This window comes from Lepidothrix coronata, unplaced genomic scaffold (genome assembly GCF_001604755.1).
Source record: "Lepidothrix coronata isolate B3197 unplaced genomic scaffold, Lepidothrix_coronata-1.0 Scaffold165, whole genome shotgun sequence".
In the NCBI taxonomy this organism is placed as follows: Eukaryota; Metazoa; Chordata; class Aves; order Passeriformes; family Pipridae; genus Lepidothrix; species Lepidothrix coronata.
The window spans coordinates 668,589-694,156 of NW_016690345.1; the positions used below are offsets into that span (position 1 = coordinate 668,589).

At 52.6% G+C, this 25,568-nt stretch overlaps 1 protein-coding gene across 1 annotated transcript; it reads right to left on the reverse strand.

The window, feature by feature from the left end:
* Positions 1–2,021: 2,021 nt before the first annotated feature.
* On the reverse strand, positions 2,022–25,568 carry COL6A1 (collagen type VI alpha 1 chain). The gene is made up of 35 exons (XM_017829534.1): positions 25,259–25,568; positions 24,396–24,525; positions 22,504–22,704; positions 22,069–22,228; positions 21,759–21,881; positions 21,646–21,666; positions 21,443–21,463; positions 21,299–21,343; positions 20,917–20,970; positions 20,133–20,177; positions 20,002–20,028; positions 19,693–19,719; positions 19,550–19,594; positions 19,259–19,312; positions 18,651–18,713; positions 18,088–18,150; positions 17,864–17,917; positions 17,747–17,782; positions 17,510–17,572; positions 15,504–15,566; positions 12,031–12,093; positions 11,255–11,317; positions 11,075–11,125; positions 10,954–10,989; positions 10,330–10,392; positions 9,827–9,892; positions 9,433–9,468; positions 9,084–9,120; positions 8,280–8,288; positions 7,354–7,487; positions 6,092–6,201; positions 5,613–5,796; positions 5,236–5,410; positions 4,826–4,855; positions 2,022–4,085 (listed from the first exon to the last, which is right to left on the reverse strand). The coding sequence occupies exons 1-35, from the start codon at positions 25,371–25,373 to the stop codon at positions 3,475–3,477; spliced, it is 3,078 nt and encodes a 1,025-aa protein (XP_017685023.1). The 5' UTR covers positions 25,374–25,568; the 3' UTR covers positions 2,022–3,474.

The following is a 25,568-nucleotide window of genomic DNA, read 5'->3' on the forward strand; positions in this document are numbered from 1 at the left end:
TGAGACTGAAAAGAAGGGAGTGAATATAATCAGAAATGGAAGACAAAATTACTGGGGCCGACCTTGGCCCAAATACCCGACAAGGGCTCCTGCAGTCCTGCCTGAAGAGTGCACAGGAGTGGGGAGAGACAAGACAACAGTCCTAAACACAAGGTGCTGGGCACTGCTGAAAGATTTCTGCAGGTCCCTGTCTTCTGGGAAAGCCAAGTATCCTCTCTGTTTCTCCGCTTGCCACCCGGCTCTGGTTAAAATTGTTTCTTCTGGGCAAACTGGAATTTGAAGTGAACATTTGGGTTTTTTTCTCATGGGGAAAACTGACAAAGACTCCAGAACTGAGGCTTGGAAAGAGACACTTTTTGCTTGTTTGGGATTTTCTTTTCCTTTCTGCAGGGGTAAAATGCTAGGGCACGGTTAGGGGGTAGGGGGGGGAAATGAACGGAAGCAGGAAAGATCCCTCCTGCCACCTACCTTTTCTAGCAAAGAGCTGTAAATCAGCCCACAGACAGAGAGATCTTTCCCCAGGTGCCTTTTACATCCCTGTGTTGGATGTGGCCCAGTTGGGAACAGGTAGAAGCCCCCTTTTCCCATCCCTTCTTGCTGGCAGCAGCACATCCTGCTGGCTGAGCAGCCCTTGCCATGAGTGTGTAGCCCAGGGGCTTGTCCCTATCACAGTCCTTGACTCATTGCAAGGACTGTGGCAAGCCATTAATAGGCATTTCCTGAGCTGTAACAATAAGTGCCTTTCTTAGGGCAGATGTGAAGGCATTTTTTCCTACCTTTCCATGGAGAGGAGAGCGGGATATCTGATACAGGCACCAGCCACACGCAGAGCCTCCCTAGGGATGTTCCTCAGACTTTCCAGCTGTGAGTGAGGTGTCCCCAACGCTGCAGGGAGCCCAACAAGCATCTCAGCTGAGACATCCAGGAGACAGCATGACTAAGAGAAGGACATGAGACAAGGCAGGAGCAAGGCAGTGCCTCCCTGTTACAGAAACAGGACACCATTTTCCTGTTGAATGTCCCCACTGTCTGGGCAACAAGTGACTTCGTGTGAATCCCCAGTGAAAGGCTCCGGCAAGCCCCTGGCACATACAGGTGTGGTCTGGGAGCTTCCCCAAAGACCTTTCAGAGCTGTCTTAGGATGTGAAACCAACATTTGGGGAGCACTGAGCTTGGCAAAGCTGGATGAGATGTCTGATACTGTGAAGAAAGATATGCAGGTATCCCCAGAAAGGCCAAGGAAGTGGAAAGAATTCAAAAGCTTGTTTAGAACGCGAGAAACACATACCTGACAGTGCTATTTAAGCACCAGGCCCCAGGGAGAAAAAGGCACGTTCCTGCCCTCTCTGGGGCCTTTAGTATCCTCTCTGTTTCTCCGCTGCCTTCCCAAGGCCTCTGTTCATGTCTGTTAGGGTTATCTGTCTCCAGAGGGAGAGATAACACAGCTCTCTCTACAACCCCCTCTGGACTGCAGAAGGGGCAAAAAAAAATAATCCAACCCTCTTGAGAAGGCACTTTGCAGGCTTCCTAAGAGAAAATGATCTTTTAGCTTTCCCATTACAAATTCTTCCGAAAGCACAACTATTCCTAAAGATACCTCCAGCACTAGCCCTGTTTCCAGAGCAGCATCCTTACCTGCCCGGGGAAATGAGGTATTAAGGAGAGACGCTGCAAATAAGAAAAAAGCAAATGCAGCTGTGTAGGTTTGGGGTTTTTTCGCAACCAGAAGGCAAACAGAAGCTGGGCAAGCATTTCCCATTCTCTGAGAGCTCAGTGCTCTTCTCATAAATTTTTATGCACTATTTAATAGGGGAAGAGGATTCACAGTATATTTCAAACCCGTGGTATTCAATAACAGCCAGACATGATGCAAAACCAATCGATCTCTTTGCTTCTACCCCTCAATTTTATGTGAGAAAGTTTGCTGGAGTCCTGCCAGATCCCAGCAACCTCTATTTTACCAAGTGATTTTTTTGAACATTTGGAGCCCTTGAAATTCAAGTCAGACAAACTTCCAATGAGACTGTGGAAAACAATTTATTTGACAAATTTCCCAAGTGGACAATTTTAGTAAAACACAGGTATAAAATAAAACTAACTTGTACAATGGGGGTTTGGATACAAAGTGAAGAGTTTGGGGTGCTGATACCTGGCAATCACTGTTGATTTCTTGGAAGTGCATGAATTCATAGCAAGAGCACCAATGGAAGCACTGAAACAAAATCTCACCCAGCCAAACCACATCTTAAGTGTGGTCCTAGAAACAACTGTGTAAACACCAAGGGTCCACATCACCCACATAAGTGATAGCACCTTTGTCAGTATATCTGTAGGGTGTGAGTCAAAGACCCTGGGAGATGATGGCAGCCTTTCCCTTAACTTTGCTGGGCTGAGGATGAGGCCTTAATTCAATATATAGTACAGTTAGTGGGTTTCCCTAAGGCCCAGGTGCCTAACTCCTAGGTGGTCCTATAGAAACAGTACTCTCTGAATGCTCACTGGGAGTCAGTCAGCTTGGATCTTTTTGGGGAAAAAAAAAAATTTAAAAAAAATCCCACTAACTGGGCTCAGAGAGATTTTCCAGAATGGAACTTGAAGCATTACAGAAGTCATCAGGTTATTCATGAGGTTCCTGGTTTCACTGTAGAACCATGAGATCAGTTCTGTGCAGTTATGTTGCTTCTTTTGGGGTTTCCCCCTCCCCAATGGCTGCTGCCCATCTTTCCTTTGGTCGGTGCCCAGGCTCCCTGCCCTGAATAGGAGTGTCAGTGCCAAGGAATGCTCCACCACCCACCTCTACTCCAGCCCTGGGAAGTCAGTGTCCCGTCCCATGGCACTGGAGGCCAGAGATGCTTCCACACAGCTTGGGTAATGCAGTCCAGCCCTCCCTCCACCTCAGGCATGGGAGATACGAACCAAACTTGCCAGCTGTGACAATGATCCCCTCTCAAAGCTTGCTAAGTGTGAATAATTCACTTGAAGCGCAGCATTAGGTTAGGATCATTGTGAGATGGGCAATGGCTCAACTGATGTATGAAACAGAGAAGGAAATTAAAACGATTAAAAAAAAAAGTATATGAAAAGAGCATAATAAGCCTCAAGAGACCAAGCTAGTTCTCAGTGGTACAAATTCCTCATCTTGGTTCTTTCTTGACACAGTGGGATGAGGTTGGTATTTGTTTTCTGATGGCTTATTGCTAGGTGTACTTCTGGGGAGGGAGGGCAGTCATGGGCAGTGAGGGAAGTTTGAGGCTAACAGAGAAGAGACACAGGTGATGAAGCAGGGGGAGAAGGAAGGGGACTATGTAGAGCCAGGCTGTGGCATTATGGTTATCTGCATAGATGCAAATTCTTCCCATTGGTCAAAAACACTGTTAAATTCTTTTTGTATTGTTTTGGTTTGGTTTTTTTTGGTTTTCCTGTTTTAGGCAAGACAGAAGACGCTATGGCCTTGGCAGAAACCCACCCATATGCTCAGTCAACAGCTATCTTCCTGGAGACAGTTTGGTAGAAGACGCCACGCAGCAGAGAGGTATAGTCGGGCACACGGAAGAGGTGGCGCTCCCCATAGACCACGTCGTAATCTGCGCTCTTCCCCGTGACCAGGACACGGATGTTGGGCTCGTTGGCTTGGCTGCCCACTGCCAGCACATAGATCTCAATGCCAGCCCGCTGGGCTTCCTGCACAGCTCTCTCAATGGCACTCGCAGTGATCCCTTGGGAGTGTCCGTCAGAAAACACCAGCACCCTCTTCTTGGCCCCGGCACGGGCGGACCGCTGGTACATCAGCGTGATGTACTGCAGAGCAGCATTGACGTCTGTGGCGTCATTCATGAACTCCATGTTGTCAATGGCTTTGGCAATGACCGTGTAGTTGTGTTGGAACTGAGCTTCCACTCTCTGCTGGTTGCTGCTGCTGTACTGCACCACTGAGACGCGCACGGAGTCATCGGCGGGCTTGCCAGCCTCCAGGAACCGCTCCGCCAGCCGCTTCACGAACTTCTTGGTGGTCTCAAAGTTCTTGCTTCCCACGCTGGTGGAGCTGTCCACCAGCAGTGTGATGTCCGCTGGACTGGTGAAGGTGACTGCAAGGGGAAATGTCCAAGGCTTGTTACGCTGTGCTTCTCCTCCTGCCTCTTCCACGGAAAGCCGATGAAGTCACTGGCTGTCTCATAGGCTTCCTGCCTTGTCAGACTCGGGAAATCCCTACCCTTGCTAGCTTTGTTTCCCCTACCCCAGTGCTGTCCTACACTTGTCCTTTTACCCTTTCATTCCTTCTTTTATTTGGTTTAGGACAGGCTGCATTCCCCGGTGTTTGTTTGGCTTAGATAATCTAGTGACTCTTGTTTAAATGCAGTGGCTCTCCTTGCATGTCTGGGGAACCACTTCATCTCCTTCGCCTCACTTCTTTCCATGGAAAGTCTGAGGACTGTAAACGCTTCTGATTTGGAGGTGTACTCCATTAAAATCCTCCCTGTACTCACTTTTCAAGCAGCTTTCTCCAATATCCCTGCCATGATTTTTCCTCATTCTCCCAACTGACCTCATTACCTGCATCCACTAAACCCTGGGAGGGTTACAATCCGTCGCAGCCTCCTCTCTAGGTTTGAGGTGTCAGAGAAGCAATCATCTAGGCTTTCCCCCAGGTGCTTTGGGCTGGCATGCGCGTGAGAGACCCTGAGAGTGTCTGACAGATTTTGCTCACTTCCACACCAGGAGCCTCCTCATTGCAAGAGGTGTCCAAGCCATGCATCCCCATAAACTCCTACTTCCCCCACCACAGCACCCACAACCTTTCAGTGTGGCATGAGGAGTCAATACTCACTTGGGCAGGTGTAGTCAGGACATTTCTTCTCTGTTAAGAAAATTAGAGAGATTAGTGTCACCAACTCATCCATGAAAACCACTTGTTTGAACCAGCCACAGGAGGGACAGACACTCACCTTGGTCACTTGTGCAAGACCCTGAGCAAAGGCTATAAATGTGCTTAAAAAATGCTGTGGACAGAGAAGTCCTGCAGCAGGTGAGGACGTGGACCTGACTGCAAAGTGTTCTGAGACACAAGATATCCCTGTCCCTTCTTTAACTAAATTTGATCTCTGTTTTCTTCCCTCAACACCTGCTCAAGAGCATGACGGGGGGAATGCAAGGGAGGGCATCCTGCATCCCTCACCCCTTGGCTGAGGTAAGCCTCACTGCCTTCCTCATTGCCTCCAGCCACCACCTTTCACCCACCTTGGCAGACGTATGAGGTGATGTTCTGCAGGAAGGTGTCATCCAGGAGCTCAGCATAATTGTCCCTTTGAATGGACAGTCCTGGCCTGGTTGGTCTGCTTAAACAAGCAATGTCATTCAGGTGATCTGGATTTGGAGGGTTCCGGAAGATGTCACCTATTCCAAGGGAAACCACCTGCAGGGAAAGTTAGAGTCCATCACTGGATGCACTCATCATCTGATGCATTTGCAACTGCATATGCCTGTCACTTTGTGAGAGTGCTTATAGCGACAGCTGTGCCCCCCACCCTATCCTGGGGTAGCCAAGACAGGGAGATGCCTGGAGAGCCTTTGCTATGATGCACAGCTGCTGTGTGGCAGGTCCCCTGTGCCCTTACCGGGGTGACATCGCACAGGGAGTTGAGTGGGGTGGGGTCCCGCAGTGTGTCGGAGCGTCCGTCGGTGATGACGATGGCGACGCGCTTGTCAGAGGTGAACCTCCGCAGCAGGTTGTCCTTGGTGAACTGCAGGGCTTCTCCAGTGTAGGTCCCCCCAGCTATCCAGTTCAGGTTCTTGACCGCCCTGTAAGGACAGACACAAGTAAGCCTGCAAGCCGTGGGTACTGAAGGGGACAGAACACAATATCTCTGACAAGCTTGCCACCAAGGTAACACCCTGCATGGAGATTCGGGTGGAAAACTGGCAAGCTCCTTGGCCTCAGGAGCTCCTACGATGCCATCAACCACTACCTTCCACTAAAGAAGATTTAGTACCATTGCAGTTGCAGGAGCTGCTGGCCTGCAGGTGGGGGATGGGAGGTGAGTAGGTGTCCCTGGATCAGATCCCTGTGTGATGTGCCAAGACCCCACAGACTCACTGTTTGAGCGCCCCGATGTTGTCTATGTTGGCATCCCCCATGGCCACCAGCTCCTGCGTGTTGTCATGGCTGTACTGCACAACGCCCACACGGGACTCCCCGGGTTCAAACTGTTGGACAAAACAGAAGCCAGTAAGGGTCTGATACCTCAGGGGATCCCTGAGGCTCAGAATCCTGCTAATTGTCCTAAATGCCTTCGTGCCAGGCTCTGATGCTTCTCCTCTGCTTTATTCCAGGAAGACAGAACCCCAACAGGAGTGGATGCACATGGGGACCAATTTGGTGAGACAGTCAGTGAAACAAGGCCCAAATTTAGGTTTCTTGGCTCAGTGGTCTCAAAATAAGCCATTGGACTCTCAGGCACACGGCAAGATTCTTGGGGTTGTCCTATGTGCAGTTAGGAGTTGGACTTGACGATCCTTGTGGGTCTCTTCCAACTCAGGAGATTCTATGGTTGAAGGTCTGTTTTCAAAACTTCTGTTTTTCTTCCAACCTAGTGGTTTTACTGCCCAGCTCCAGCCTTTCTGCTTTTTGCCATTCAGAAATCCCATGTACGCCCACACAAGTGTTCAGCAGCAAGTCATGGTGTCTTTACAACTGTGTGGTTTAGATGTGGCTGGTTATACCTTAGGGAAACTCTGAATCCCAAATACCCCTTCAAAATCACTGAGGTAAATGAAATTTCCATACACAGCAGGTTACCAGAGAAGAGTTAGGAGAGCAAGCAATTGTGTGTCCCTTTTCAGACTGAAAGACTCACTACAGGGGATGACATTGTTGGTTTTGGACTGCAAAGGTAATTTTTAAGTAATGTGCTTAACTGGTAACCTAAACCCAAGTGTGGGGGGCAAACAAGGGTTCCTAGGGGGCTAGACATCAGAGATTTCCAACACACCTCTACTCCAGATACCTGGAATGCTCATTGGGACAGGGAAGAGACTGAGACACTGATTGATCAGAGACTAATCAAGCTGATTGAATGCTTGATGAGCCATCTGCTCTGGGACATAGACAAATTGTTCCCAGCCACAGCAGGCAGAGTCCCTTTGCCCAGGAAGAGTGAGATGTCTATATTTTGGGACAACAAACTGCTGTCCAATCTCCATCACGTTATGAATTTGGGAGGAATCAAGACCCACCCCCAGCTTGAAGCCAAGCCTCATGGAGGCTTTCTGGAGTGGAGGCATCTCCCCATTTTCCTGCTTGCAGCATAAAAATGTGGGTGCACACAAGCGTATTGCAGCACTTGGCGCAAATCTCACCTTGACCCGCTCGTCCTTGCTCAGGCGGTCGATGACTTTGATGATGAAGTCCTTGGCAATCTGGAAGTTCTGCAGGCCAATGCTCTCCGAGCTGTCCAACACAAAGAGGAGGTCGACGGGACCACAGGTGCACTCTGCAGCAAGGCACAGGAGTGGAGGGACATGTTTTGAAGGGAGGCACCCCCAAAGGAATCAGCCTGCCCATGCCCTACCCACCCGCAAAGCCCGGGGTAAAATAATGCAGCAAAATAGCTGCATAGCAGACTTGGGAGGCAGTTTATGAATTTTTCTATTTGCATTTGCTCCCTTATAATACATATGGCATTTCCAGGCTGTGAGTACCCTTAAACCACCCAGTAATTATTCCACAACCCATTTCCTCATAAGCCTTCTCACTTCTTCCATTCACCCAGCCCAGGAGGACAGAGGTGACACGGGTGGGCTGGAGGAGGCTGACTCAGCTTGCTCCCCTACTTCCCATAGCTGCAGGACATCATGTGCCCTTAGCTTTTCCTTCAAGCTTTTGGACTGTAAACTCAACTTATTGGGACAGCAGCAGGGAAAAAAAACCAGCGCATTCCTCTGCTGACCAGCACAGGATTTGGAAGGAAGAGGGCAGAGGTGGATCCACAGTATGCTCTGAGCAGACATCCCAACTGCAAAAAGGGTGGAGAAAATCCACCCTGCTGGCACAGGGCACCTTGACAACAGTTTTCCAGTTGTACAACTCAGCCACATCAGCCTCTGAATCCATGTGGCACCCTCAGGGATTGCTTACTGCCCTCCCCTGCCTGGCTCATGCCTGGTCCTCCCTTGTGGGGTCCTCCCTTCCACAGCAGAGGGCAAGAAGCAGGGAAAGGGAGGGGTGCAAGCAAGGAGAGGGACTAGCAAATGTTTGCAGAGCGACTTTGCCAAGTAACACTCACCACAGCAAGCTAGAGGAGAAGGGAGAGAAAAAGAGAACGTTAAAATGCTCGACAAAGGGGTTTTTCACACCTTAATCCAGACTGCAGGTTTGTGCTTCTGCAAACCCAGAGCCAACCGGCCCAGCCCAATCCAAGCTCCTGGAGGTTTCCCTCCCATTTGAAACACCCAGATATCCTGCCTGCTTCAGGCTGGGATGCCCTGCCCTGGAGCACCGCACGCAGCAGAGCTGTTTCTGCACGTGCTCGTGTGTTATTTAAATAAAAATAAAAGCTAATCCTGAAAGGATTGAGTAAGTCACCAGAGCACAGAGCTCAAACTCGGTTCCCCAAGTACCCTGTGTCCTTCCAGCATTTCATTACTGGCCATTGGCCAGAAACCCTCTGCAGCACATGTGTGCTGCTTCCCTCCATGGCAGGACACCCCAAAAGAGACCTCCCTTTCCCAGGGGGGAAAATTAGACCCTGATATATTAAAAACAAACAAACAAACAAAAAAACAAGGTAAAATGGGCCACTCAAGGATTTTACACAACTTTGCTCATATTTTCCTTGTACAGAGCCAGTCTACAGCATGTACAAGTGAGACACAGCTGTATGAGCTACTCCAGAGGTGGAGCTGGAGATCCCTGGGTCAAGGGGACTTAATCGTGCCTCATGGAAGGGGAGCGGTGCCCAGGGAAGGCACTCCCCTGCCTGGGGATGGTCCATCTTGCTGCAGGGGCCAGTGAAATATCAGCTGCCACTGATATTTCCCACTTAGCAAGGCACCAAGCAGGGTGGGAGGAGAGGTACAGGGATACTCACAGCACATCTTCATGATGATGTCCAAGATTTCACATTCCTGAAAACAGAGGAAAAGAAATGTTTGATTAATAACAAAGGCAGTTTCCTTTCTACCCACCACCCCTGCTGCTTCTCTGTGTGCCCAAAAAAAAGTCTTGATCTGGAAATGAGTGCTGTGCAAGTGGGGCCTGGCTAGTGATGGACTGGCATGAAGAAAACCTGGCCAGTGAGACTTGCTGGGACAGTAATGGGGGACAGCCACCACTGAGCCCAGGAGCAGGAGGCTCCCACAGCAGTGTCCCCCCTCCCAGGAGCCAGGGGGGAGCACAGACCAGGCCAGCAAGCAGCACCCCAGTCCTGTCCCACTCACATCTGGTCCCGGAGGCCCCACAGGTCCTGGTGGTCCCTGTCAAACAGAAGCATAGGAGACAGGAGTTACAAGAGCAGTCATGTCCTATCAGCGGCATAGTCTGCTGATACCTTGATAAGCAATGCAGAGCTGGGAAAAGCCTTTTGGCTTCCCAGTTGCTGGCCCCTGCACTGGGCTTGGATCAGGTACATCAGCTTGTTTGCATGATGCCCTGGTGCTGCACAGAGGCGGGGGAGGAGACCCACTTCCACGTGTGCCAGGCACACTGAGGTGGGAAGGCAGCAAGCACACACACAGTGTGTGTGTCATGGCTTGGTGTTGCCCCCAGAGCACCCAGGGGATGGATGGATGGATGGATGCTGTCAGTGCAAATCCTGCCAGGGTCCTTACTTACCGGGAGACCTTCAGGTCCCCTGTAGCCCTTCGCTCCTTTGATGCCCCTGGGGCCAGGGTTTGGGTTCTGGAATGAAAGCAAAAACAAGCACCTTCACCTCCAGTGCGTGATGAGCCCTGTTTCACCACAGAAATGTTATCTGAGGTTGTTGTACCCAAGCAAACCAGGACTTGGAAGGGTCAGGATGGACACTGGGAAAATCTCCCTCCATGGGACAGTGGTGCAGCACAGGTGCAACCATCAGTGCTACCTGGAAGCTTACAAAGTCTTGCAGAGGTGATGCCAACCTCAGCCTAACAAATCTGGAGGTTTGTCACCTCTAGGACGCAAAATGAACACCTGGAGAGAGCTCCCCTTGCCATCCCTCAGACACTGCTCAGCAGCAAAGTGTGAAGATTTACAAAGTCTGATGGGCTCTGACCCATCAGTGTAAGAGATCCAGCCCAAAGCTCCTGCACTGTGCTCACAGGGAAAGAGGACTCACCATTACACAGAATACTCACATCGTTGCCAGGATCTCCAGCTTCTCCTTCATCACCTTTAAGTCCAACATAGCCTTTTGTTCCCTGAAAAACAATACAGAGAAGACTCCTGCATGGATGGCTGTGGTTAGCGTGGTGAAGTTGGTGCAGGTATGTGGTGACCTTGTGAGAGCTGGCTTGGGAGGGGGTGGAGAGCAGTGTAAGGTGTCCCTAGCACCAAATTTCAGTGCTCTTGAAGGAGAGAGAGCTTCTTAGGCAGTTTTCCCTGCTATAGAATGATGGAATCATTTAGCGTGGACACTAAGATTGAGTCCAACCGTTAAACCAGCACTGCCAAGTCCATCACTAAGTCATGTCCCCATCAGAGCACTGTCCAGCTCCCCCTGGCTGGCACTCCCAACCCCAAAATCTGGCTCTAGGACTGCATCAGAGCATCCAGCCCAGGCTGCTGCCCTTGGGTGTCACTACTAAGGCAGGACACTTCCACCAGAAGCATCCACTGTAGGGAGAGGTGGGCAGAAGGAAAAGAGGGCCTTGGAGGAGCAAGCTGCTTCAGGAAGCCCATTCTACCATGCAGCTGATGGAGAGGCTCTAAGTGCCTAACCAAGGGTAAATTCTGGGTGTATGAGGAAGGAGCACACTTACATTAATGCCAGGGTCACCTCTGTCTCCTGGTTGCCCCTGGGGATGAAAAAAAGGAAGCACGTTAGGTTGGACAAGGACAAATAATAGTTTTACAGTTTCAAGGCAACACAAAAAAACTTACTGGGGCACCTATGAATCCAATTGTGCCATTCCCAGGAGGGCCATCCTCTCCCTGGAAAGGAAGAGAGACATAGGGGAGATAAAGAAAAGCAGACCCCTCAGAAAAGCAGACCCCTCAGATAGCATGGCAGCAGGATCCTGCTCTCCTCAAACAGGGTATCTCCACAGCAGTACCACTCACCCTTTCTCCCATCAGACCAGGTTCTCCAGGCAGCCCAGGTGCTCCAGGTGATCCCTTTGGGCCCTGGAGGGAGCACAAGAAGCAGTCATACATTGCACATAATTTCAGCTGGGAAGATGATGAGGTAACCAGCTGAGGTAACCAGCTACCAACATGAGCCCACATAGATTATACAAGAACAATGTAAAGATTTAGATTAGATGTTATGAAGAAGTTCTTTACTCAGAGAGTGGTGAGGCCCTGGCACAGGTTCCCCAGAGAAGCTGTGGCTGCCCCATCACTGGAATTGTTCAAGGTCAGGTTGGACAGGGCTTGGAGCAACTTGGGCTAGTGGAAAGTGTCCCTGCCCATCTCTGGAATGAGATGAACTTTAAGGTGCCTTCCAACCCAAACTGTTCTATGATTTCTACGAAAGCCATCATCTGGGCTTAGGATTCAGTTTGCTCCCTGCCCTGGGGATCAAACCTGCTGGGAGATTGAGGTGGCTGCCCCCAGAGGGCATCTTTCCCAGCGTCTGTGATGGGAAGCCACATGGCTTATGGTGTGGCCATACCCTCTCCAAGAAATGACCTATGGGAAGTGGGGGGAAAGCCAGTCATGGCCTTAAGGACCCGTGGGAAATGCCTCAATGTGTCTGCCAGGAACACTGCAGTTTGTACCTACAGTAGGTTTCCAGTATCCAAGGGATATGGGGAAAGCCCTCAGGGACAGCATCTCCTGGTAGTCCCTTCATCCCCTCCCCCCCCCGGAAGATGTGGTGATGAAGAAGCACTGACCTCGTTGCCACGGGGGCCGTCATCTCCCCTGTAGCCTTTGGGTCCTGGGGGTCCAGGTTCACCCTAGGGAAACACGAAGAGTTCATTCAGCAGGGCTTTTCTCTTGGTGCTGCTCCTGCACTGAAGCAGCTGGTCCCTTCATTTCATAATGTGTGCCCGCCTTGTGCCTTGCACCCACCAGTGAGTCACCTCCAACTCAGCCAGCCCAAGGAAGGACCCACTGACAGGGGTTAATGCTAGGGGGGAGATGCTTCAGGAGCTGTGCCTGGCTCTCCCTGTGCCCTCCTGCCTCCCCATGCTTCCTTATGCCATTTTCTCTGCAAAACCCTGTCAAAAGCAGATCTCTGCTGAGCACGAACCGAACCAAGAAGCTTTCTGGGGCAAGGTGTGACACTGCAGGTCTGGGCTGAACATCATATGCTTTCAGTAGTGGCTGAGGCTCCCAAAGCTATCCCTCTCCTCCACAGGTTGCCCCAGTAACAGATGACCTGGTGAGAAGAAGACTGGGGAGGAAGGGCTGGTGCTTTCCAGCATCAAAGCACGGCTGGGTTGCACAGTGGCTGTGACAGAGGTGCCCCTGGGGCAGAGGTCAGTCCTTGGTGCAAGCACATCATCCTGAAGGTGACACAAGCCTCCCCATGTCTGGAGGCTCAGACATGTCTGGGGCACAGCCAAGCTGGCAGAGGCCCTTTTCTGGCTCCAGGGAGTTTCCATCCTCAGGAGGCTGCAGAGCTCTGGCAGCTGGTGCTGGAAGGGACCAAAGCTGTCACTATACCACATCCCATCTGGGCAGTGGGCACTTGCTCCATCAGCTGCAGGGCTGGCCAGAGACAGCAAGAGACAAGAGGAGGCAGGAGGAGGGTTCTTTTCTCCAAGAGCTCCACAGTTGTCCAAGGGAGCTCCTCCATCTTCTGCTCGGTGCTGACAGCCCTCTGTGGGGTTTGCTTTCTGGGAGGTTGGTAATGATGGTGGACATTTACTGGGTAGGGATACTCTTGCCCATTGGTCCAAATGTTCAAATGAGGCAGCATTTCACATGGAGCTGGGTTCGCAGTTGGCCCCCCAGGCAATGGAGAGCACAGAGGCAGGCAGAGAGCTGGTGCCAAACATCCACATACGCCGTACACGCCCTTCTTCCAAGGAAAGGTGCAGAAGACTTAATATTGCACAGAGCAGAGTACTGAACTGCTCTAAGGCATGTGACCTTATTTCTGCCCAAAAGCCCAGAAGAGAGAAATCTTGGAAGGAGGGACAGGAACTTGTGATCCCTCACACCAGCCAAGGCTGGAGCCGCTGCACCCTTGGCTCGCACTGGCCATACATGTCCTCACTGTAGCAGCACACAGCACAAATCTCTCATGGCCCTGGAGGAGTTCATGATGATGCAGGATTTTGGGTGAGGAAATCTTTGTCCACTACTTTTCTGGGTGCGACAAGAACCACAGGAGGGATGGGCACCATGGCCAGGAAGAGAGAAAGGCCACCAAACCTGTCCATGAGGATCAGGGAAAGAGTATGCTGGCCTTTAGCTTCCCTTGGATAGAAACAGGATGAAAGGGAGTCACAGGTTAGCGGGAGCCCTTCCCCTTGCCAAGAGAAATACACTCCAAGATCCAGAGCTTGCAGATAACGCGGCTTGAAAAATATTCGTGTTTGCCAAAGTCCTACTCTTACCCAAGCCCAATTATGCATTTATTTTTAATTTGGAAAAAAAAAAAAAGCATTCTTCCTCAGCTTATGGAAAAATCATCCTCACTTTGCAACTACTTTTCAAATCTCCCTGGAGTGGTGGAGGCACTGAGGCGGCCACTGGTCTGGGAAGGCATTTGAGCTGCTTTTGTAATGCTTCTCTCTCTCTGACAGGGGTTTGACTCAAGTTCAGTGGTGGAGAGGGAAAACTGGTGTCCCACAGGCTCAGAGACAGCAGGGAGATGGTTCTTTCTCCTCTTTCTCCCCAACAGTGAAGGCTATCTGGAAGAAGGATCTATCCCTGCCTGGCTCCCCACCATGCTTGCACCAACTTTCTGTCTTCTGCATGGTCTTTTTCCTGCCTTGAACCTGGAATGAGCCTTCTACCACATGGAGAGCAGCTCCAGCTTTAGCCTCCTTTGCCAGCGTTATCTGCAGCGTAGATCCAATACACACACATCCAAAGAGCTGCCTTTCCAGCAGGGCCACCCCTCAAAATGACACCTCAGCAATGCCCAGCAAGCTGGATGCTGCCAGATGCTCTTTGGTTGTGGCAGGAGCTCAGCTCCGCTACAGGATCTGGACAATAGGACATTTGAACAATATCAGGACAGTAGGAGCTGGACAATCCTCCTGTGTGGATTTGGTGCTCCTCACTAGCATGAGATAGGCTCAAGGGAAGCCCAACTCCAGGCAAGCACAACCCTGGCACAAGCACAGCGTCTCCCCAGGCTGTGGCATGGAGCAGGTCTGCTGTGGGGGTCACCCATGCTGGGGATAATGTGAATGCAACACCCACCCCTTCATGCCTGTCCTGTACTCCAGATCTCCTCCAAGGGCTCTTCAACACTTAGCTGACCATAAAGGAGTTCAAAAGCTGTCTCATTTTTGTCTGCACGCTGGTCTCCATGCTTCACATCCAGTAGAAGTCCTGCTCCACCAGTGTGGGAATGTTATCTCAATACATCTCTGTGTCTTTGGATCCATCAGAACTCTGATGGTATGGGTAGAAGGGGAGTTGTCGCACAGAGCCCCTCCAAGGGTGATGTCAAAGCATGCTTGCTCAGGTGCAAAGATCCTGTGAGCCATTACAACCTGTGCTATTGACATGGAGGATTGACCCAGCAATACCTCCAGACCCAAAGTTATCACCCAGGTACACCTTTGGGAAGCAAAAGCCTTTAACTGTGCAGGGGACAGAAGCCTTCCTCAGGCTGGAGGTAGCCAACTCTGCTCTCCAGAAAGCCCATGAAGTCTGAGATCTGTTCCTTGAGGACAAGCAGTCCCCAGAGCAGGAGGGCCACATCTTGCAGCAAGCAGGCTTGAGGAATGCTGGCTTTGGTTGTCTCTGATGTCAAGGGTGTCAGGGACACCGCTGGGGCCACATCAGGATATCCTCACCAACACAAGATGTGTCATTCACTCCCTTGACTGAGGTGAGCAGCTTCTGGCCCCAGGCCTGAACATTTTGTGCGGTGCTGCAGCTTGCACTTGCCAGTTTCCAATTCTGTCATATGTGTTGACATCTGTTTCCATGGAATTGGGAAATGCTGTGGAGGTTGCTCTGCCCACAGCACAGCAACCAAGTCTCCATTTTTTCAGCCCTGTTCATATCCTGGGTTCTTGTAGAAATTCCTGCCCCTCTTCAACAGCTTTGCTTCCTGGTCTGGAAGATGCTGAGAAGTCACCCCAAGATGCTGTGGCATTAGTTAAACACCCTACCCCACTCCCCACTGTCCAAACCACTTCCATCTGGGAGCCAGAAGGTTAGTACAAGCTCTTACCTGGTCACCAGGTGGTCCGAGGGGTCCTTCTCGCCCTTGGTCACCAGGTGGTCCAGGCTCTCCCTGAAAACACAGAGAGAGGGCATAAGAAACTAAAAGAGGGACAGATGTAGGGTACAAAGGGACCTGTGTGCAATGGGGAGCAGCACCAATAGCTGGATGGAATTACAGCCATCCAAACAGAGAGGGTTTTGAGACAGATTCAGGAGCTGAGTAGGAAACTATCAGAGAGATGTGTGGAGATAAAGACAGGCTAGTGCGGCCACCTTGAACCCAAGAAGATAGCCCTAAGAGGAAGACCTTCTAAAGCTTTCCTCTAGGTGACATGTTTCAGCCCATTTTGTGCCAGAAAAGTAAATGTTTGGAGAGATTCACCTTCCAAGCCTTCTGCAGATACACAGACCTGGCCCTGGACTCAAACCAGCCACACTCTGCAACCACGGCTGCTCCTCTAGAGCAGCTCCTGCCCTAGGCAATCTGCATGGAGAGGAGCCTCCAGGATAGTAGCATCCTTCCTCCACCCCCTCTTCCTCCATCCTGCCATACCTGGGGAGCCAAGGTGATTCCTAAGGGAACGAGCCAGCAGATAAAGAGGGACACCCTCACCTCTCATTACCAATGTTCTCCCCTCTCCTTTGCTAACACTTAGCACCCTGAGCCAGGCTAGGGCTACTCGCAGAAAACTGACAGCCCAGGAGAGCCCAGAAAACCTGACTTTCAGTGTTTTTGCACCTCACCCGTTCCAACAGAAGGAAATACCACAGTACTGGGCTCAGTTTCACTTTCACTCAACAGCCTTCCACTGGCCCAGCAGAGCTGCATCCCAAAAGGTCAGTGTGTCTGTCAGACCCAGGCTGACTCTGTGGCACCTTCCTCATCCAGACCCATGGCCAGGAATGAGCAAGTCAGGGAGGCAGAAGAGAGTGAACTTTGAGGGAAGCAGTTGAAAGCTTGGTGACCTAAAGCTGTTGTTTGCAACCTAGAAGCTTCCAGATGGATAAGGCAAACAGCAAATACAAAACACAACTTCCAAAAGGCCCCAAGACGTTTCTGGCGAGGTTACACAGCCTCGTGCTTGGACTAAAACTTGGAAGGAAGCAGCCCATCATCTGCTGAACAATTTAACTCCAGGACACTGGCGTGCCTTCATGTCCTGCGCACATCTGCCCCGCACACCCCGTGTGGCAGCACTGATGCTCCCCAAGCAGTAAACAGGAAGGAGGAGGCTGCCAGAAGCCCCCTGACAGAGCTGCTCCCTCCCCAAGGCAAACTCTGCCCCCCCTCAAAGCTGGTGGTGGGTCCTCACTGCCCTCACTGCAGGGACAGGGAATGAGTGGTGCGATGGTGATTGCCCAGCAGTGGCAATACCGGATGCTGCTGCGGGGTGCCCTGGGCCCCACCACCCCCACTCTGCACAGCAGCACCCCTCGTCCCTCCCTGTGGCGTGTGGCATGTCTGTCGCTTGCCACATGTTTATCCTGGCCCGCTGATGGCTCTTGCCTGTCTCTCCCACACTCACCCTCGCTGACTCACTCCTGGCAGGCAGGAAAAATACTTTCCCAGTGACTCCCACCCAAAAGGGGAGGGAAAAGCGTTCCCCCGCTCCCGTTCCATCCGCACCCACTCACTCTGCCCTGCTGCTGATGGTACCTGTGCCCTCCTTCCCAGCCCCTGAGCACCTGGAGGAGGACACCTTGTCTCTTTTCTCTCCATCAGCTGGTTTTCCAGCTGTGAGGAAGGAACTGGCCACTGTTCACCTGCTCTTGGCTTGCTGGGCAAACTCTTCCCTGGATTTTGGCTATTTGGTGATTAGCTGTTAGTGTAAAGGGGTAATTGCTGGGGGACAAAGACAGGTCCCTCCCGAACTGGCAGGAAAGGCACTGAGCTTGCCTGCTGGCCCACAGGCTGGTGGAGTTAGCCCCTGGGCACCTATTTCCAGTGCCTGGCTTCCAAGCGTCCCCCCGTTTGCAAGCAGATTCTGAAAGCTGCCCTGTGGGTGCAGTTACCGGCTCTCCTCTCAGCCCGCGGTCACCCGGCGAGCCTGGTGCTCCTCTTTCTCCATTGCTGCCCTGCAAAGAGACGGTGGGATCACAGAATCAGGATCTGCTCCCAGCAGGAGCAAAGCCCTCCCTCATTGCCCACCTCTGAGTGGGCTCAGCCCCAGCCCCCCTCCTCCTCTTCTAGAGGGTACCAGCCCCTGCCCATGCCCTGGTGGGGTGCCTGGCAGAGGTGCCCTCGCTTACCCGTTCTCCTGGAGGACCATCTGGACCTGGAGCACCCTGTGGAGAAACAAGAGGGGTGGTCAGGCAGTGGGGATGGCCAGCAATCACGCACAGGGGCATCACAGGCAGAGGACTCACCTCATCACCAGTCTCTCCTACTGGTCCAGGCTCACCTTGGTTCCCTCTAGCGCCCTGCATGAGCAAGGCACAGAGGTGCAAGTGAGAAGTTAAGTTTTGGATCAAAACCCTTCATGTTTGCAGAGCTTTGGGCAAGCTCTGCTTCAAAGCCCAGGCTGAAGCAGGGGAACTCTCCCTCCCACAGAGGGCAGGGGATGTTCACACACGGGCACTTCTTCACCCACCTTCTCTCCAGGGCTGCCGGGAATCCCCTGTCGGCCAGGTTTTCCGTCATTCCCAGGCTCCCCCTTCATAAGGACACAAGGTACCATCAAGACTGCATTCAGCACCCAGTGGTGGATCTTGGCTCCCAGAGCACAGGGATTATCAGGAGCCCCGGTGCACCCCGAGCCTCTTTCAGGGCTGTGGTCTCTCCCCATCCTCAGCAGGTCTCACCCTACTCCACTCCTAGTGAAAACCAACTTTTTCACAGCAGCCCCCCAATATCTCAGGGATGCTCATTCCAGGCTTGTGGGCACCCACTAACCTTGGGCACACTGGGGGTTAAGGAGGGCATCCTCTAGAGTAGAGGCCAGGTTGGATGGGGCATGGAGCAACCTGGTCTAGTGGGAGGTGTCCCTGCCCATGGCAGGGGGTAGAACGAGGTGGGCTTTAAGGTCCCTTCCCACCCAAACCACTGATTCTGTGACAGGCTTGCCCCAAGTAGTGCAACGAATTGCCACCTCTCCGTCTTGCAGAAGAGGGGTGTCAGCACCCTTCCTGCACGAGGCTGGGAAGTGCAACTCACCTTTCCTCCCTTGGGTCCATAAGCACCAGGATCTCCCTTCGGTCCAGGTGGGCCTTGAGCTCCCTGTTGAAGTTAAAGGCAGCATCACTGAAACCCAAGCGGGTAACACTATCTGTAGGAAACTGGGCACGGACTGAGCATCCCAGCACACAACTCCCTACTGGGATGGACAGGAGGGACGTGACACCATGGAGCCACACAAGCAACACTGAGCCCACATTGCTGAAACACTTTTGAAGCTCAGAGGAAAAGGGCAGAAAAGGTGGCTGTTGGCCTTCTGTGGCTGGACCACAGTGACACTGGTGCCACCATGAATGTGTCATCCTGGGAGCATGGAAAAAGCAGCAAAACTGTAGAAATACAATGTCAGAATAATGTTTTCCAGAGCAGCATCCCAGGCAGCCCCATGCAATGGGGGACAGTTTCCAGGCAAGGACAAGGCAGACTGCCCTGGGGACATCCCCAGGGTGTCATGTGTGGTATCCCAGCATTCCATGTGCCAAGAAACTCCCTCCCACAGCTCCCTGTCTTGAGGGGCTCCCCATTTCCACACACCATCATGGAAGACCTGCTCATTTGCATGCAAGGGGCACCCAAAGGGTACGTACATCGAATCCAGGTGAGCCTTTGCATCCAGGTAATCCAGGGTATCCAGCTTCACCCTGTCAGGCAGACACAGCAGGGGTTTCCAATGAGTGGCACCCATAGGAAGACCCCATTCATCATTCCAGACCCCTGGAAAGGACATCCCAGCCCTGTCTCTGGCTGGCAGCTGGATGGCTCTGCAGGAAGGGAGCTCTGCTGCCCCACCAGCTTCATTCTTGGATCCCACAATGGTTTTGAAGGGACAAAAGCCAGGGTCCTCAGGCCTAGCAAAGTGCCCCGGAGCAGAGATTTACCTTCATGCCATCGATGCCATCGATTCCACGCCTGCCTTTCTCACCCTGAAACAGAAAATAAGGATCATGAAGAGATTCCCAAAGATGCTTCTCCTTCCAGGCATCAACCAGAGAGAATAAATGGTGCAAAAGCAGAGGCTGACCTTGGCTCCTTTGGCTCCTCTTGAGCCCTGCAAAGGGAAGAAGAGAGATGTCAGACCCCCATGCTGAGCAGATTCATCCCCCCACCACGCTGCAGTCCCCACACCAGCTCAGTCCCAGGATGCAGGCATTCACCATGCCTCTGCATACCACTAGATCCCACTGGATCCCTGCTCCTGGCTCAGGCAGTGCTTGCAGGAGGCATGGAATCGTGGGCACATACCAGACCCCAACACAATCCAGTTGCAGAGGTAGCCCAGGATAACCAAGCTGGGGGACACAGCTGTCCCAAACATCCTTGCTGTCCTCACCTTTTCTCCTCGGCTTCCTTTGTCACCCTAGAGAGGAAAGGAGAGAGGGAAATGGGAGAATGAGAATACTTGCAGCTCAAAGCCCGTGGCCCACAGAGGAACCATGGCTGTGACCCTGCAGCCCCACATACCTTCATTCCTTGGTAGCCAACAGGTCCCATGTCCCCTGGCTTGCCCTAGGGGACACAAACATAGTGTTACACCACCATGGGATAGTGTCCCCCCAGACTCTTGATGTGGGGCTCATGCCCAGCCACCATTGTCCCACAGGAGGCTCTCCCATAACTCTTGCTCCTCGTTTTCCTGGTCTGGGAGCATGGGATCATTGTGGAGGGCCAAGGGGACCTACCTTCACCTCCACCATCTCCAGCCCTTCCTAGGGGTGAGGAAAACTGAGCACTTGGGGACACATCATTTGGGATGAAAGGGAAGGGCAAAAAACCCTTGGGAAGGAAAAATGCACAGCACAGGGTTTCCAAGCTGGGGATGCACAAGGTGGAGAACTGCACTCTCACATGTGCGGGAGAAATGTGCCTCCCAAAAATAAAGTGTGCCCGGTAAAGAAAAAAAAAAGGGAGGAGGAGGGAAATAGTACCCTCATGCTTTTAGGCTGTTATTTACCAAAGGTTTCCCTGTAACACTGCTGTGCTTGTTGTGTCAGAGGATGCAGGAGGGAGCCCAGAGTCCAGCCCTGGGCTGGCATACATGAGTCAGAGACGTGTCCTCCAGGAGGGACGGCTATTTTGGGTGAGGAACAAGGAAGCCTTGTAGCAAGAGGAGGAGCCACCCCACTGCACACCATGACTACCCCATGGAAACAGGGTGATGCTGGTGAGGATGTGCCTGAGAGGTCTGGCCACAAGCAACCAAAAAATAGCCCCTGTGCAGAGTCACCAGGGCTGGTCCTTCACTTACTGGGCTTCCAGCTTCTCCTTTCTGGCCAGGAAGACCTGGCTTGCCTCTTTCTCCCTGCAATACAGGACAGAAATACAGTTAGCTCATCACCCCCAGGAATAGAACAACGACCTGTTGAAAGGAGAGCAGGGAGGATGGAAGCAGCAATGCTCCAAGGATATGGGGACCAGATGATGCTGGCCACATGGGAAGACAGTGTAGGTCCTCATCTACTTCTCTGCGGGGCAGTGGTGGGATGCTGAGGATCCATGCCCCAAAGGTGATCTTAGAGGTCTTTTCCAATCTTAATGACTCTTTGATAATGATTCTAAGTCTCTGAGCATCCCCAGTAAGCCCATCCCACTGCCCAGGTCCCACAGCACAGCCACAACCAGTCCCTCACCTCATGGCCTGGGTCACCAGGTGGTCCAGGGGGCCCTTGAGGAGGCTGCAGGAGAGAGGTATGGGTTAGACCAGCCACAGAGGCACAGCCTGGGACCACAGGGATGCGAGGGAAGGGAACAGGGGTCTCAGAAGTCTGACTCACCTGGCACTCAAAGGAGCAGCACTGCCCAGAGGGAAGGAGAAAACAGCATTAGAGCAGTGGGAAGCAGCAGGGTCAGACTGCAGCCTGTTCGAGGGGGCTCCCCTGGCTGGCAGGAGTTGCCTCAGGGCAGGGTTGTGCCACTGAGCTCCCCTTGGCCGTGGGTGACCCACGGGGGACAGGCTCAGGCGCAGGGGGACACTCACCGATTGCTCTGTGTTAAGTTTCTGCAAGACAGGAAAGCAAAGAGAGGGTGTTTGAGAGAGACAGGTGAGCCTGGGCAGGGGATGGGTGTGGGGAGGAGGTGGGCAGTGCTCACAATCATGTTGATGATGGTGTTGATGGTTTCCTCCACATCAAGCTCCCGGGTTGGCTTCAGGCTGGTGGCGGTGAAGTTGCGGCGGTAGGCGTGGTCTGTGGCGATGATGTTGAGCCGCTGGTCCTAAGGTCGGGGTGGGGAGGGAAGAATGAGACCCGTGGGCACCTGTGCAGGGTCAGTCCCCAGAGATCATCCTGGGAACCCTCACTCTCCCTTCGGAGTGCCCCTCAGAGCCTCCTTTGCCCCACTAGGGGTCTCATGGTCCCGCTTGGGACCCCTGCAGGGAGCATCCCTGCCATGTGGTCCCTACCAGGTGATTGGGAGAGATGGCAACAGAGAACACTTTGATCCCCAAATGTTTGGCTTCATTGGCAGCATCATCCAGGCCTCCACAGGGCTCCTTGTAACCTTCCAAGGGATGTCCATCAGTCACCACAATCAGGTATTTATTCTCCTTGTGATGGGAACCACTGAAAGGGTTTAAATGTGGGATTTAACATTGCAAGGATTTCGCTGGGGAGGAGTGGTTTGGGCACCTCAGGGCACTCACCCCAGGCAGCGCCCCATCCTGGGGTGCAAGCCAGAACACTGCCACCCCTCTGCCCACTCCATGCCCAGGTGACCTCTTTTCCCAACCTGAGGACAGCTCTACACAATGCACAGGCATGTCCTAACCCAGAAGCTCCCAGCTTGCACTCTCCACAGCCATGCCAGCAGCACGCCCCTCTCTGCCCCACTGCCTCACCCGATGAGCAGCTCCTCGATGCCCCGCTTTATGGCGCAGTCGGTGTAGGTGCCCTTCCCGATGTAGTTCACAGCCGAGACGCGGTTCTTCAGCTCGCTCTGGCCGCTGGGCATCGGGGTGAGGCTCTTGATGAGCACGACCTCATCGCTGTAGTGCAGAGCCCCCGCGTTCCACACCAGGTTGCGGTCGCAGCGGTAGTACCTGTGCGGACACACCAGGACACGTGTTCCAGCACCTTCGTCCAGATCCACCGACACCTCTACTTCACTTGCACCACCGTGGAACATGAAAGTGCTCTGCGAAACAGGGATTTGCCAGGGCTCCCTGCTTTCCTGCAAGGCAGGGACATGCCTGCCATGCAAAGCACAGCAAGGGACCAGGGGAGCTTGTCCAGCGGGTGGAAGGGCAAAGTGAGGCACCTGGTGGGCATCTGCAAGGATCAAACAGCTTGGCAGAGAGGCTTCTGGAAGAGGTGCCAGGCTGCAGTGGTTGCAGCTGAGCAGGAGATGCTGAGCCAGACAGCCAGGTGTGTGAGTGCAAGGCAGGTAACCACTGAAACATCCCACACAGAGGTTTTCCACTGCTAGATGTGTTCAAACCAGAGAGGGATGCCTCCCTCTGAAGGATGATGTGATTCAGAGAAGGATGAGTGTATGTGTTGAAGCCCTGCCCTGTGCACTAACACATCCAACACCTGTGACTCCCTGGGACAGAGGCACCACCTGTGCTTTGGTCACTGCCCCAGAAATCAATCCTAAAGGGATGTGATTTTTTTTTTCAGGATGTGGGGACCGATCCCAAAGGGGTGGTGCTGCACATCTCCCTTACTTCCTCAAGCTCATCTTCTCTCTGCCCAGCAGGACACCTTTCCCAATGCCAACTGAACCTTGTCCATTGCTGTTCCCTCCATCCCACTGCTGCCAGTTGCCTCTGGACTGAGACCAGAGCCTTGCTTAGGGGAGAGTGATGCTGCATTGAGGGAGGCCTGGCAGGTTGTTCCCAAGCACAGGGCTCCTGGTCACTCAAAGCCTTGTGATGTAGCTCTCCTGCCTGGGAAATGGGCAGATGAGCTGATGACCTGATAATCCTTTCCTACCCATCCTGAGATGGGGCACTGCCCCTCCAGGTGGTGCAGCACTGGAACATCCCCATGGTGCCCCTCTGGGCACCAGCACACATCTCCTGCTGTCCCAAGGAGCTCAGGAAGACCCATGTGCCCCCAGGACTTGTGGTGCTCCTGTGCATCCCTGGATCTCCTGCCAGCAGGCAAGCCCAGCATCATCCCCTCTGGGATCTGAGAGCTTTGTTGCTCTTAGGCATCTCTGCATGACCTCCCCTTGGGAAAGCCATAGTCAGACAAGGCTTGGTGGCTGCAGAGGTAGGTGAGGAGGTGGCAGATAAAGGGCTGGGCAATGGGGTGGATAAAGGGCACCCAAAGCTGGGTGTTGTGGGGTACACCAGTTGCAAAGGAGGATTTGCTCTGTGGGGTGCTCTTGACTGCTGGGTTTAAACACCAGAGGTGCTCTGCTGCCACCCAAGCACCCGGGTTGTTCTGGGCCTGAGCACAGGCATCAGCATTACTTTGGCACTGCAGAATAACCACATAGCCAGCCAGAGGTGGTGGGGTTGGGATGCCATGTCTGCCACTCCAGGAATTCCTTTCTTTCCTGAGGCTGGGTGCAGGCAGCCCTGCTCAAGCCACACTGCTGCCCTCAGCACAGAGAGCAAAAAGAGGGCAGCTGAGGACTGGGAGAGGGAGGAGAGGCTCCCATCTCCCTCCCCAGCATTTCTGCTTTCCTCCTCTCCCTCTGTGGAAAGACATGCAGGGTGGTCTCAGCATCCCAGTCAGCTCCATTCCTAAAGCAGCCCAGATAAACCCCTGGGAGATGTACCTATTGGTCAGCTTATCAATGAACCGGTTGGTGAAATCTTTCACTTGGGTAACCAGGTCCCCAAAGGGCTTCACCCTCAGGGCGACGCTCTCCGAGGTGTCCAGGACAAAGAACAGGTCCACAGGGCAGTCTGGAAAGAAGTGGAGAGGCAGGAATTGGCCAGCAGTCCTGCTGCATCGCCTCCCCATCCCAGGCTTCCTGTGCTGCCCACAAAGTTTTCCTCCAAGCAGCCTCCCAGAATCAGGACTTAGGGGAAAGCTTTGACATCCTAACTCCCTTGGCATCGAGGGTAAGCAAGATTACATTTTCAGAAAACATCGGTTGGTGGCATTTAACACTTTCCTATACTGTCTTCCACATTTCCATTCAAGGGATATCTTTGCAAGTCCTATACTACTTATTATAAAAAACAACATGCAGCTGCAAGAACCACTTAAAAAAATTAAACCAAGACATTTTAGCAATTCATGCTATGAGAAACCACCAATTTTCTGACACATCCTGTCAAAAATATAATTTTAGGAAAGAGCAATAACAAACCATTCCTTAACAGCCAGGGTCAAACCCTAAATAGTTCAGAAAGCTGAACTGGTATCAGCTGTTATCCCCCTTTCCTGCATCCCAGTGCTACTGGTAAATCCTGACCAGACAGAGCCAAGGAAAGAGAGCCAAAAACCATGAAAAGTGGGTACATCCTGCAGATCCTCTCTAATCCTACGCTGCTCTCCTCAGCAAGCCAAAACGTCCCCACAGAGCTGCAGTGTGTTCAGCAGTGGAGGCATCCACCCGGGAGGGGAACAGCAGTCAGGCTTCTCTGCTGGTCCCATGAAGAAAAACCACCCTGGAAAGCATCCCAGGCTTACCTTCTGCACTTGAGACTCGTGTGGAGATTGCGCTCACACGCTGCTGAGCGTATGACCCCCCCCCCAGGAAGCCGGCCGGGAGCAGCAAAGTGAGTAGAAAGTCTCGCAGCCTCATGTTGCTTCGTTCAGATTACCATCGAGCTGCATCCAAGAAAAAAGCAGGGAAGGAGAACCCAGCAGCTGAGAGAGCCCACAGCCCGGAGGCGGGAGTCGCTGAAGATATTTTTTTTACCGCTTTCCCCTTGGTTTCCGTGGGAGGAAGAGCAGGCAGGAGGGTAAGGGTGAGGAGGAGACTTCTCCAGCCCGAGGA

Coding starts and splice junctions, on each gene's coding strand:
- COL6A1 (XM_017829534.1), bottom strand. CDS start 25,373: ATGAGGCTGCGAGACTTTCTACTCACTTTGCTGCTCCCGGCCGGCTTC. Junction 21,344..21,442: donor GCTGCTCCTTTGAGTGCCAG/GTGAGTCAGACT, acceptor TCTCTCCTGCAG/CCTCCTCAAGGGCCCCCTGG. Junction 12,094..15,503: donor TCGGACCACCTGGTGACCAG/GTAAGAGCTTGT, acceptor GTGTTTCCCTAG/GGTGAACCTGGACCCCCAGG.